The sequence below is a fragment of the Parus major genome, chromosome 7 (assembly GCF_001522545.3).
Source record: "Parus major isolate Abel chromosome 7, Parus_major1.1, whole genome shotgun sequence".
Lineage (NCBI taxonomy): Eukaryota > Metazoa > Chordata > Aves > Passeriformes > Paridae > Parus > Parus major.
The window spans coordinates 23,729,914-23,743,641 of NC_031776.1; the positions used below are offsets into that span (position 1 = coordinate 23,729,914).

The window sequence follows — 13,728 nt, forward strand, 5'->3', positions numbered from 1 at the left end:
GGGTTGGGTTTTTTTTTTACTCCCTTTACTCCTAATGGTTGCATTAGAAACATTCATTCATAAAGGTGTTTTAAAGAATGAGTCTTTGTGATCATTGTCTCTCATTCAGCATAAACCGTGTCTCTGTTTAAAAGACGTTTTGTTTGTTTTGTGCAAACCCTCTTGAAATGTTGAGTTTTTCAGTGAGTGTAGCAGCGAAACAGGGGTTTCTGGGTGGAAGCATCATGACCCCTTCTCCCCTTGCCTGTTCCTCACCAGGTCTTAATTTTTGAGTACCTCCCGGATGTGTCTTTTTACAAGGGAAACGTTTTCCCCTGGTCTTGAGGACAGAGCCTTAGCCTTGCCTCTGGCAGCAATGAGCAACTCTTTGGCAGGTGAAGCTAGCTGGAAAGTAGGAGCTCCTGTGGTTTGCTCTTGAGTCAGGAGAGAAATGGAAAGTGAAAGGATCATTCCCTGTATAATAGAGAGTGATTCCTGTGAGGAGCAGGATTCTGAACTGCAAAATACTTTTAAGTCCTTTCTCCCATCATTCCTGTCATTGTATGTAACTGTCACTAAGGAGCAGTAAGCGGGATTTCTGTAATTAAGCTGACACAAAGAAGATAAAATTTGATTTCACAGAAGGTGTAGGAATCTGACTGCAAGCTGGTAGGGAGATCCAGCTTCCATAGCTTGTGGGCTCTTTGCAGAGGCCTGTGGTGGTGTGAAATTCCTGCTGTTGTTATATATATAGGCACTTGTGCTGCCCTTCCAAGTTGCTCATGCAAAGATTTTGCCATTCTACATCCCACTGCATGGCAGAATGCTGTGCTGCTATAGACTACAGGATAGAAACATTTTAATTAGAAAACTTTAAGTCAGGGCACTGAGAAGAGAAAGAGGTCACCTAGGACAGATGTAGGAAAGGGCACGTGCTTGTTGCTGGTGTCTACTGTCAGCAGCAGAAATCAGGAGTGTCCTTTGTGTCACTGAAACCTGACAGAATTCATCCATCGATGTTGGGATCTGTCAGTGTCTAGGTCCAATGAACAGATCAAATTTAAACTCTCATCTGGGTGAAGGAGATCTGTTTTAGTGTTGGGGCCGACAGCTAGCCAGGGATTGCACTTGTGAGACCACAAGATGTGCTACTGAAGCCCTGCAGCCTGGCCTCCCGCTGGCACAACTCATGCTTTGCATACCCTTCCTTGCTTCTCCAGGCATCTTTGTGGGAGAGCTGTATCAGCCAAGGATGCAGACCATGCAGACCTCCTCTCTTCCTCATAAGAGATGGGGTTTGGCCTTACCTCAGCAGAGTCCCCATGAGGAAGGATTCTTCTCTAATGCCATTTGGGATGGATTTCAACTCTTTCTGAGATCTGGCAAGGGACAGAGGCCCCTATTATCTTCATCTGTATCCAGGCTGGGGGCTGAACTGCCCAACCAACTCCATTCAGTTCTTGAAGTCAGGGAAATTTAAAGTACTCGAAACACAGTAGTGGTTGTGAATTACTTGCTGAGTGTATAAATGGGGAAATCCATTGAGAGAGCCTGTGAGGAACACATTCAACCTGAAGGGTCACCTATGGTGCAACCCTGGTCCCTGGGAGACTCATTTGGGATGCTGGTTACCTCATGGCAGAATCTTGCCTGGTCTCCCAAAGATGCCAACAGAATCACAGCTGCTCCAGCCCTGCAGGGTACTTGTCTGTGCTGGAGCTGACAATCTCCCTTCTCTGTTACTAAGGCTGAAGAAGAGTTAGTAAAGGCTCAGAAGGTGTTTGAAGAGATGAATGTTGATCTGCAGGAGGAGCTGCCTTCACTATGGAATAGGTGAGTGCTGGAAGTTTTCACAAGGGCTGGTTGGAAGGAGATGAATATCCAAGCTCTTGGATCAAAGTTCTTCTTAACCTGCACTGGGTGTCTGCTCTTTTTTTGGCTGAATTGTCTCCATCTGTCCTAGGATTCCCCCCAGACACAGGTTCACTCTTGTGCTTTACTTCATGATTTTCCTGAAAAACATGATTTTACCACAAAGAGAAACTGTATTTCTCTGCTTTGTCTGCTTAATCCCTTTTCCCTACCAACTCTGCTCAACTTTCTTGAAAGACTGGAGAGACCATGGGTTTGCCATACCAGTGATTGTGGTGATGAAAAGGGAGTTGATTTAGCTTGGGGGATGAACTGTAGGGCAGCAGAAGCTGATTTATGGGGGCAACACAGTGGAAAACTGGAAAATTCTTCCTAGCAGTGTCCCAGTTTCTTATTTTTAAATGCAGTGGTCATGTTTAGGTTGACAGTGCTGGTCTGTGAGGATTGAGAAAGTGGGCAGCAGTGGGGAGGGAAAGCAAAGTGCTGATGTCTGCCTTCACTCTCCTTTCCACCCAGACTGAGTCAGGACTCCTTTCTCACAGCAGCATGCAGGCCTGGCTGGGGAAGGAGCTGGGAGGGACACAGGCTTCTGGGTGGTTCCCTGTGCAGAGCTATGACGCTGCTGGCCTTGGACAGCCTCTCCCTGCTGCTGGTAGAGCACTCTCTGTTGGCAGCTGGCAGGCTGGTGACAGGCAGCTGTTGGGATTTTAAGGTGCCACAGGTTTTTCACAGGCTCTTGCTATCCAGCTGATCCTTCTGCTTCCTTGCTGCTCTCTGTGCTATCCTTTGCTTTCTTACTCTTTCTGTTCCTGAAGCAAACAGTTCATGCTTTTGCTTCCCTGGTGTTAAGGGACTTCTGGATGAGTTAATATCTGTCCCCCCGCTAATTCCCCCAGCTCTTCCAGCACTGTCTGCATCACAGCCTCTATCATTTTTTCTTCCCATCTTCCTACTGCTGGTGATTTTTATTTTTACCTTCTTTTGTATTTTTTCTTTCTTTTTTTCCTCCCCTACCTATACTTCCCTCTCCCTTTAGCCAGCATAAATTCAGATCCTGACCTATTTGGTCTCCTTTTCCCCTTGGACATGTTTGTCCTGTGTCCAGCCTTTGCTCCATTTTTCCATTTCCTTGCCACCATCTCTTCTCAGATGTACCATACCTGACAGAATTGAGTTTGCATGGGAATGGTGGGTGGGAGGTAGCAGAAGGGGCAGGATTGAAAGGTTTTGAGAGAGCATTATGTCCATTAAATTCTTCTGTCTTGTTTTTCATTTGGCAGTCGTGTTGGTTTCTATGTCAACACATTCCAGAGTATAGCTGGCCTAGAAGAGAACTTCCATAAAGAAATGAGCAAGGTAAGGCAACTAACAGCTTATCCTACTTACCATCTCTTCACTGTTAATAAAAGAACAACAAAACCCAAAATCCAGCAAACAAACAAAACTCAAACAAATAAAAACAAAGAAAAAACAAACAAACAACCCCCAACAAATGAAAAACCCCCCAAAACCTCAAGCTAAAAAATCAACTGGAGAAAATGGCCCTATGTTGGAGCATAGTTTCTTTCTGTCCACTTGGGACAAAAGCAGTCTGACATAGGAAATGTAAAGGGATGGAGCACAGGGAAGAGACCACAGGGCCATGGGAAGCAGTGGGGAGTTCATGTCACTTGACAGCACTTGTTTGTAGGTCCATAGAGGAAAGGGAAGCCACTCTCAGACCTATCTCTTGCTGCCTTTCTTAGTTCATGTACATTATGGATCTGTAACCTACAACCTGGTCAGGCAAAGCACGGTATCTGTTTTCCTCCCCCTCTGTTGCCTGGCAGCCAGTTGCTGTGTTACCCTCATTGTACCCAGGTGTGGGGTTAAAGCCAGCAGGGAGCTTGACTTCAGCAAGTCAGCTGAAGACTGAGACATGCCTCACTCCAGTCCTTCAAAAAGGCTCTCTCCCCCCTGTACCTCTCTGCTTTGGCTTCTTTCTTGCCCTGTGACCCAAAAGAAGGCATTTAAGTACTTAGCATGGGCCTTATATGGGCTACCAGTGTGCCTTGATTTGGGATCCACAACAGAAGGAAGTGTTGGCAAGACAAATCCTGGGGCTGTGTGGCAGCTCCCAGAGGACACCTCAGGACCAGCGTGTGGGGAAGTCCCCCATCGCCACTGTCGTTTATAAATTTGTTCTTGTTCTTTCAGTTAAGAGCCAGAGAAATCCTGAGTTCCTTAGGTCAGTATGCTGCTTGAAAATGTAAATGTTGCACTAATCTTGAGGCAGGACTGAGAATCCAGCTGGAAAGCCCTTATATTCCCTCTGCTCCTTAATGTCATCCTGACAACAAAACAGCCACTAAGCAACAGGAAACATTATAGTCCTTCAATTCCCAGCAGTCAGAGGCCCTCTGCCTTGGAGTAACACATCAGTTTTGAGCCCTGCTGACATTTTATGGGGTCTTTTCCAGTTAACAGCCTGCTCTTCTCCACGGAGGGATGAACTAAGTGTTAAGAATAGGGAGGATTGTTATAATTGTTATACTAGTTTGTTGCTGTTAACTTACATTCAAGAAAACATAGAAAAGAAGCTTGTTAGACAGGAATTTTCTTCTATGATTTTTCTTGTCAGGATTTTTTCTTTCTTGATGAATTTTGTATGAGGGCAGGGCTTTTGCTTTGTTCCATAAGAACCATCTGTTTCTTATCAGTGCTACAGCATCCAAATAATTGCTGGTGTTGCCTGCACAATTCCTCCAACCTTGATTTCATGGGATCCTTCCTCCTACCAGTGATAAATCTGGCATCTTGTCTTGTTTATGGATTGGCTGTTTCAGAATAGGAGTGTCTGGAGTGACTGTAGTAGCCTTTGGTTCCAGACAGAGTTTAACCCCTAATATTACATTTCTGCAAAGACATACAGGTTCTGCCCAAGCCTAGATGGCCCAGGCAGCTGGTGAAGTTAAGAGTTGTTCACCTGAAGGCCAGCTGCCTTTGGCTCCACAGCTGAAATGGCCATATCCCAAGCTTTGGTAAGCAGGCCTGAGAAACATCTTTTGGCTACAAATCCAGAGTGAAGTTCCAGCTGTAGCACACAGATCTTAAGTAAACAATCAACCTGCCTCTGCAGTGGTACCTGGCAGCACAGTGGTGGGCCCAGGTGATAGGGAAGTAAAGAGGATGATCCCTAAGGAAGACAGAGCATTCCCAGAGATGCCAGCAGCTCTTTGTTAGCTCAGGTGCTGTAGCACTGCATACACCACAGAGAAGTGGAAACAGATTTAGGGTTGTCCTCTTTTGGGATAGCTGAGGAACTGTGCATGTCCTGCCACAAGCCTGCATTTGGTCAGTCTGTGCAGGCCAGCCCCAGCCCAGGCTCTCTTCTGGCATCTGAGCTCTTTTCTCATTCTTTTTCTGTCTTCTGTTTTTGTATTTTGCAGTTGAACCAAAATCTTCATGATGTCCTGCTGGGTCTAGACAAGCAGTACTCAGGCAATGCCTTCCCTGTTAAAGCACAGCCCAGGTCAGTAACTGTGGGTAGTGTCTTTTCCTCAGCAGGGGAGGTGGGACAGGGATATCTCTACCTACCCAGGGGTATTGAAACTCCAAGTTGTCAGTTTCAAGTGATTTGCCCAGCTGCCATTGCCCTTCTGAGACTTCCTAGAGCCACGCCCAAGATTGCACTTGGCACTGGGTGATGCAATGCAATACCTATTACCTTTCTAGGATAGCATCTGGAGGCCTAAACTTTCACTAGGTGCTGATATTTAGGCAACTGACCCTCAGCTCTGCTTTTGAAGTCTAATTCCAGCTACTGAGCTGCCCTTCCTTCTGGGTCCAGTTGCCCAACACCTGTCCTGTTCTTTCCCTCAAAAGCTCCCGCCATGTACCTGCAGCTTCTCAGCTTGAGCACCAAGAACCCATTTCCCCAGCCCCTTCTTTGGCCCTCCAAACTTGGAATCTCCATTTTGCTAAAGCCCATCCTGTGTAGCCAGCAGAAGTGTATTTCTCCTTCCTGTGTGTTGTGGAAGTAGTTGCAGCATCAGTAATACGAGGCCTCCTGAACTCAGAGTGCTTTCAATCTATGTGTGTGTGAGGAGTGAGCGTCCTCTAGGCCTTCAGTTTTCTTTCCTCAGCTGGGTCCTATCCTGTGTGTTTAAGTGCAAGTTTGCACATTCCCTAGCACTGAGAAGGAAGGGAGAGGTTGAGCTCTGGATTAGGCTGACTGGCTCCCATTCAAGTGCACGAGTGATGAAATAGTGTTGGGGTCTGTCTTCCAGCTGCTGCTAATCCCACATGCTGGCTGAGCAGGAGCACAGCCCAGGTCCTGAGCTGGTGTGTTGATGGAGGGAGGTGATGAAGTCAGCATGAAGTAAGGGCTAGCTGTGGTCTGAGTGAGTTGGTTTAGAAGGGGTAGATCAGCTGAGACCTCTGTGCTGCTTATGTCTCCTCCTGATTTAACCTGTTGCAGTCATGCACAGATAACTTGCATGTTTTCTCCCAGCAATTCTGGGAAAACACACTGGAAGCAGGGTGTTGTTTGCCAGCTCCAAAGAAAGAGAAAGTTTGACTTGAATTTGGCCCCTGAATTCTGGATTGCTCACAGCAGATTTTAGTGATGCTGGTTGGAATGCTACTTGTGAAAATAATGTCTTCTTCCCAAGTTAGCATCACAACCCACCCAGACTGGAGCCTTGTGAGGAGCCTGTGGTGCCCATTTTCTAGCTGCCATGGGCTGTGTTGTCTCTGTCAGCAGCATCCTCCAGGGTCCTTGGAGGAGGATGAAGTAACAGGATAGATGAAGGCTGTAGCTATTGTTTTGCCCAGCTCCTTCTTCCTCCTTTTCCTATTCCTTGAAGAACTGATTGTAGGCAGTAGTGGCAACCTATCCCAGAGATGTTCATTGCTGTTGTGGCAGAAAGTTTCTGGCCTTAGAGAGCTTTCAATGGACAAATTACCTGTTTTTACAATTCCTGCCCCATCTCTGTACAATTTCTGTCCCTCCTCCCCAAACTGCTAGCTTCCTCTGGAGCTGTAACGAGTGTCTCAGCTGCAGTTCTGTGCCCTTTGCGTGGCTAGGAGACCACATGGCCCTAAAACCCCAGCTGAGTGCATGCACAGAGGTCCCTGTGTGGGCGGCAGTCTGAGTGCTGCTGTTTCATCACCTACTCGCTGCATCTCAGCTGAGATGTCAGACCTCTCCCAGAGTGACTCTCTTCCTCCTGAGCACAGTGGAGCAGGGTGCTGGAGGAGGATATAGCAAAGACTTGCCAGGGTAGTTTTGCAGTGACCAGGAAGTGCTGTGAGGCGCTTCTGTGTCTGCTGCACATCTGGCCTCTCATTATGGTGCAGGGCTGGGGTGAGAGTATGCAGGAGGAAATAGCCCTCACTCATCTGATGGCTTACTGTGGTCTGCAGTAGTAGCAGATGCTTCCCTAACCATTTTCTACTGGGAAGGGGATTGGAAATTGATACAATGGCAGGAAGTGAATGAGGAGGTGTGAGAAGAGAGACAATTACCTGTGCACATCGTTAAGGCATTTATGTGAGGCCCTACAGAAATACTACTGTGGCTGATGTATCTGGTGTTGGCAGTGTAGCACAGTAGCAGAGAACAGCTGGTGCATTTCTGGGAACCTCAGGCATATGTTTGGGATTTGCTTCTCAAAGAGTTTGAATGTTCAGGGCTCAGATGTCTCGAAGACTGGGGAGATCTGTGGGATTATCCTAGTATGACTGGGCAAACTGGGAAAAGACGTGGTAGGAAAGCTGGTGATTAGGTTCCATGTATAAGACTGCACAGACTGCATAAGAAAATAAGACTGGGGAGCTTGTTTCTTTTGCAGCAATATTCACAGGAGAGAGTGAGGAGCTGTGAAAGGACATTTACAGTACTGTAGTGGTTCATACAGTTTCCTTTTCCTTCTTCTCCATTTGCACCCTGGCCCCATGTTCCAAAGTGCAGGGAAAGTTCTAGTTTGCTTATATATATATATATATCTTTGACAGGCATAAAGAACCTTCTTCTACTTTCTCCAAACCTTGCCATAGCTTTCTAGTAATGAAGGAAGTGTGTATGTGTGTATTCATGGGTGTTTGGGAGAGAGGAGATCCTGACATCTTAATTACAGTGAGTTTCGTGACACCAACTGAACGGGTACTTGGAAGTTTAACTTTTCCTCCGTGGTTTGACTGTGCTATCCTGTAACTGAAATGATTTGCGTGCCATCCTCAACAGAAAGAAAACTAAACTGTTCGCCAGGCTGAGGAAAAAGATGAGCAGGTACCGGTATGGAGAGCAGCATTTCGATACATGTTTGATTTAGCTCCTAAGACTGGAGAGGCTGTTGCTGGACTCTAACAGCCTGGCACGTGTTAACCTTGTGGTGGGAGAGGGGTCCTTTGCATGATGCCATGTGTTCGTGGCCTGCTGGGTCCTGCTGAGATCTCTCTGTGTCTGGGTAATCCCATTAACTGCTTGTGTGCCTGGTTTGAATCCTTGCTTCTTTTCCTATCTAAGAGGGCAGTGTGAAAACTCAGGCATTGTCTGTCCAGTTGTTTTTGTGTGATGGAAAATGCGGTGCTGGGTTTTCCATGGGAAATATAACTAATTTTGGTGTTTAACAGCTTCTAGTTTTATCTAGTGGGTTTATCCTTTTGAACAGGTCTGAAATGCTGCATTCTCATCCCCTGCCTGGCCAGGGAGGACCGGTAGGCAGGTCTTTCATACTCAGAAATCCTATCCTACCTACCTGTTGCAATTGGGAGAATTATGAGATGGGAGAAGGATACTTCTGGCTTTGCTTCTTATTTGTTCTGTTCTTGAGGATCCTCACTATCTTGCTCCATCCATTTAAAGTTTGTGGAGGGCTGAAGGTAAAAGGAAGCCTCTTGTCTTGTATAAAGACTAATGTTTGCATCTTGCCTTCAAAGCAGTGATGGCATTGATTAACTGGATTGCTACAATACCTGAAGTTACCATAGGTCAGGGACTCTGACAAGAACATGCTCTGGAGCAAAGTGGGAACTACTGCACAGTTGCATGGAAAATCCCTCTAATTTTCGTTTTTCTAACTTTTTGTGTTGGTACTCCCTCCATGGGATCCTTACAGGAAGAAAAAGAATAAATTATAATCAAGATGGTGTCCTGCCAGCAATAAAAGAAAGTGGTGTTGGATTGGGACCCTTGTTTTTCCTGATCTGGTTTTCTGCTGATTAGGGCAAGTCATGCAGCCCTTCTCTTTGTGTCTGCTATGCATACCTTGTATAGTGGGAGGTTGGAGAGTGAAGAGTGGTAATTTCACAAAGAAGCTGATGGGCAGATTTAGATATTTATATCTTCAAATGCAAGTTGTAAAGCAATATATTGTGTTGCTACTATTCTGAGGTTTTCTACTGTAGGAAAAGGAGAATTCACTGGAGTACTTCTCTGGATGTCTGTCTCTGGTGTTGGTTGGACTGGTGTTGTATATGTTCCAGGCAGGAGGTTTAATATTTCAAATCACTGAGAGTGGATGGATTATACAGCAGAAGAAGAGCTATTAAATCTCCCCTTGGTGAGCTCTACTCATTATGGGCTTCTGCTCTGCCTTGGTAAAGTCCAACAGCCCCAGCAGTTAAGATGCCTGACCTGGGCTCTACTGGGAGTTTCTGCTGTCAGAGCAGATGCTGGGGTCACAGAAATGTGCAATCCCTGGTGCAGAGAAGGACGATCTGGAACTTGTTCAGTCTGATCTGCAGCAAGAGTGTACATTTGTGCCACCATATGTTTGGGTATGTAGGTTCTTTTCTCCTACTTTCTCCTACCCGCTCCTTTCAGATTTTTTTTTTTACTTCTAAAGGGTTCTCCAGCATGCTCTGGTGGTAAAAAAATTAATTACCTTTGGCTGAAAGGCTTAGTGTAAGCCTCAACTGAGATGGCAACCTTTTCTACTTTTTTAACTTGAGAACTTGGCAGGACATGACTGATCTGTTTTTACCATATTGGAAAGTAGGTTTTATCCTCCAATGTAGGATTGTTACAAGTGCAAGGGAAACTCGTCTGCAGATGTTACACTGCCCTTCCAGAACAAATGAGCATCATGCAGTATCTGGGAGCTCAGCAGCACTAAAAGAGGGTGGGGGATTTTGACTTTCCCTTCAGCTGCATTAGACACAACTCTCTTTCCAGCTCTCTGTTAGCATAAGAAAGTTGACACCCCTTTCCCTTTCTTGCCTGATATTCCTGGAATAGGCATCACTTCCCATTTGCTTTTGGGAAGGAAAAAGAGCAATGACCTTGTTGTTTTGGCTTGCTTTTACCGTGATGCTCGTGTTTGGTCAGTAGGTAGAGTCCCTACACTCTTGTTTTTTCCGGTGTTTCCTGGGGCAAGCAGTTAGCTGGAAACAAGACTTTGCTCTGTGTGGGCAGTGTGTGCTCCCTGGGGACATGTGAAGGACAGAGGATTCTGGTGACCATCTCACTTGACACTGGTTGCACTGACTAAATTCAGCAAAGTTGCAAAGCAACAAGTGCAGGAATGAAGGTGCTACTCAGGGGGCTGAAAAAGGCTCAGCCAAAATTAGCACTGGCATTTTCCTAGGGGGACTGGCCAACACATCAAACAAGCTGTAAATAGTAGTGACTTAATGGAGGCTTTAGTGTGGGGCCCTCACAGCCCAATTCTTCCTCTCATCCTACAGGGGCTGACTCACATGGGAATCTTTTACCAATATATCTCCAAATTAAGTCTCTGCCAGGCACTGGAAATATGTCACTACAAAACTGTTCCATGGCCTTTAGAAAATAAGCCTCAACTCCTTTCTCACTGGGAGACTTGGCCTTTTCAAGTCCCTAGAAAGAAAAGTCTACCCTTGTCTTGGTAGCTCAGCTGATAGCCAGTAGTCCCGGTATTCCCAGGGTAGTCTGGGAATTTGGGAAATCCTGGCACTCTGGATGTAGATCACTGTGTCCCCCATCTTCTCCAAAGTGCTTTCGACTCCAAGGGAGGTAACATGTCCTTTTTCCCCCCAGCTCTAGTATTAGAGTATGTTTTTTAATGTTTTCTGGTAACTCCTGTTTAGATCAGGACTTTACCTTCATCCTCCAACCATGACTACTTTGAATCTGTAGCACAACTTTGTAAATTTTGCAGAATTCTTTACAGAACCCATGTATTGAAGTTATTTCTGGGAATTTCTGAGGAAGGACACTGTTCAGTCAGGCTGAAGAGCTGCAGGGGTTGGCATACGTGTTCTTCAGTCTCTCCTTCGCTTTTCCTTCTTCATGTCCCTCTTTGTCCCTTGGTGTGTGTGCCCCTGGTTGAGAGCTGCTGGCAGAGAATGTCACTGGGTTTGTTGCATCATGTTGGTGTGCTGTTGGCATCAGTGTCATCAAAAATATCCAGCCTGCATGTGGACCTGAGAAAAAAGTGCTTTGTGGGAAAATGTGTGTGTGGGGTATGGATATGGGGGGAGAAAGTTGGGGGAATGGGTGAAGGTGAAGTGAATGAAGAGGGAATGGGATGGGGAGCTTGAAAGCTGGAATGCTGAGCAGGGTGAGATGCTTGCTTGTAAGAGGAGGTTTGTTGAAATGCTTTGCTATCCCTTCTTCCTCTTGCCATCCCCCACTCACAAACAAATGTTTAGAAATGAGGCCATCATGCATGTTGGCCAGTGACCACCACAACTTGGGCACCCCAGTGTGTATGTACATGTCTGAGGCTCTGGGCTGTCTTGGGACAGAGCAAAGTAATAAATTACTTGATCTCCCTGCAGAATCAGATCTGCCTTGCTTTAGTGCTGGCTCTATGCCAGGATTTAGTGTCTCAAGCTGTAGGACAGGATATGTTTCTTTCAGCTTCTCTCAAGGCCTTGAATTTCACGGGAACTGTGACTTTATAAGTAGAGTCAAATATCACTCCCTGTAGATGAGGTTGCACAGCCCTTCTGCAATGTGCAGTGATATATTTTCATCTGTGTATGGTTTTGCCAAACTGTAACCACTTCTGCTAAAATATCCCCCAGCAGTGAATTTTCCCTGTTGAAATTCTCTGGTAACCAACTTTTTAGTAAATCCCTCATGATTCTGTGTTTTGAAGCAGAGACTTGACTCCCAGCCAGGGCACGCCTGTAGGGAAAGGCATGTGCCTCTTGCCATTCCTTTGAAAAATCTGCCCAAATCTGTCCAAGCTGTGAACCAACAAATGCCACTGGCATATGCTACTTGCATCTTAATTCCCTGAAGAATCCCTCTTGACTGTGTCTCAGAAACAGTCTTGGAATAAAGACCAACTAGGGAGACCTTTCATAATAGAGAAATGTCTATTAGTAGCCAGTACCTCGCTGTTCCTTTGCTGTCTGGAATGATCTGTGAAACCTCTGGCTACTTTGCCTCACTACTAGCTTAGTCAGTTCATACCACATCAAGGAATAAGATATTCTGTGATTACAGATTCAGTTCAGGTGTTGTGAATCTATTAGTCATAACCCATGCAAATGTCAAAAGACCACCACATAGAAAAATTCTAATCTGTGGAATTTAAAACTAAATGAGCAGCACTGAACTACTTTCCTCATCTGCTTCCCCAGTATTAAAGACTATAACATAATGTCAGGCACTTATATATTTTAATGTAAGCAAAATTAAGGATGCCTGGTTGTTTTGTTTTTGTTTTTCTGTGTTTGAGGCAAGTATATGCATTCTGTAGGCATTGAGTGAGTAGCCTGCTGCAAAATAATGCTGCTGCAGTGTGTTGGACTGCGAGTGACTCAGCAAAGATGCTTCTCAGAAGCTCCAAATGTCTTCATTGCGTATCTGGGCAGTGAAGCAAAGAGAAAATGGAGGCCACTGATCTGTGCTGGTTAGCACAACTCCTCCTAGGCCTGGCTCAGACTTCTCTCTCTTTTTCTTTCCCCCTCTCTCCCCCTCTATCCCTCTTTCTCTCTCCACTTCCTTCAGTGGCAGCACCCCAGCGAAAGCAAATAAAAGCCCTTCGCCTCCACCAGATGGATCTCCCATCACCAGCCCTGAGACCAAGACTGTCAACCATGAGCTGGAAGCATCCACTTTGGAAGCACCCGGGGCAAGCATCCCAAAGTCACCGTCTCAGGTAGTGTCCCCATGACATTGACCATGTCTCTGCCAATGGCACAAGCTCTGTGAGTCAAAGACATCCATCAGGTTTTTTTTTTTAGCCCTTATCCTGCTACTGAGCACACAGAATATGACCTGATGGTTGTTCTCTTCCTCTGGTTCCTGAGAAAGTTCCTAAGAATCCAAGTGGTTTATTTGCTGTCTTTGTATTATAAGAATTGAGTGTCTTTGAATGGCTTCACGGGGGAAGGCCAGTAATACGTTTTGCTGTCTGGGAGGATGGCCAAGAAGATCCAGGGAGGATGGAGTTGTAGCTAGGCAAGGAAGTTTGTTCTTAACGTTTGAATTAACCTGTGGAATTCAGTGGTACAGTTTCTTCTCAAGAACTTTAGTAGTTGAGAAAGGTTAAAATAAAAAAGCTTAAGATTATAAGGAGAATATCTGTACTTTGGATGATGTTTCACTTCACTATCAAGATATAGAATATTATGCTAAAAAAACCCCAAAAGGATTATATTTTTATGCTATGAAGAAATTAGGTGGGTTCCAGGAAGAAGATAGTCCATTGTATGGAGTCTGATACCTTCCTGATGGCCTTCATTAGGCCTTTCCTTACTTAGGAAATATCCAGCAGTATGTGCAAAAAAGGAGATATAGCTACTTGGCACAGCATATCATGTATGTCTTGCTTTGGGAAGATAAAACGTTTATTTCATTTTCTTGTCCCTCTGTTGCTGAATGGAGGAAAAGCTTAGTAAGGAAAAGTAGTAACTGGGCCAAATTTACATTGGGTTCCAATCCTTGTATCTCAGTAA

At 45.5% G+C, this 13,728-nt stretch overlaps 1 protein-coding gene across 13 annotated transcripts in view; it reads left to right on the forward strand.

Annotated features, from left to right (window-relative positions):
- The window catches only part of BIN1 (bridging integrator 1), a 91,239-nt gene that overhangs the window by 55,070 nt on the left and 22,441 nt on the right, over positions 1–13,728 (forward strand). For 7 of the 13 annotated variants that reach the window (XM_015634977.3, XM_033515982.1, XM_033515983.1 and 4 more), the window contains 5 exons: positions 1,727–1,812; positions 3,132–3,207; positions 5,280–5,362; positions 8,078–8,122; positions 12,779–12,929. In XM_015634977.3, coding sequence (XP_015490463.1) covers positions 1,727–1,812; positions 3,132–3,207; positions 5,280–5,362; positions 8,078–8,122; positions 12,779–12,929 — 441 coding nt within the window. The remainder of the gene's footprint in view (positions 1–1,726; positions 1,813–3,131; positions 3,208–5,279; positions 5,363–8,077; positions 8,123–12,778; positions 12,930–13,728) is intronic. The other 6 variants (XM_015634992.3, XM_015634981.3, XM_015634984.3 and 3 more) reach the window with 1 other exon arrangement.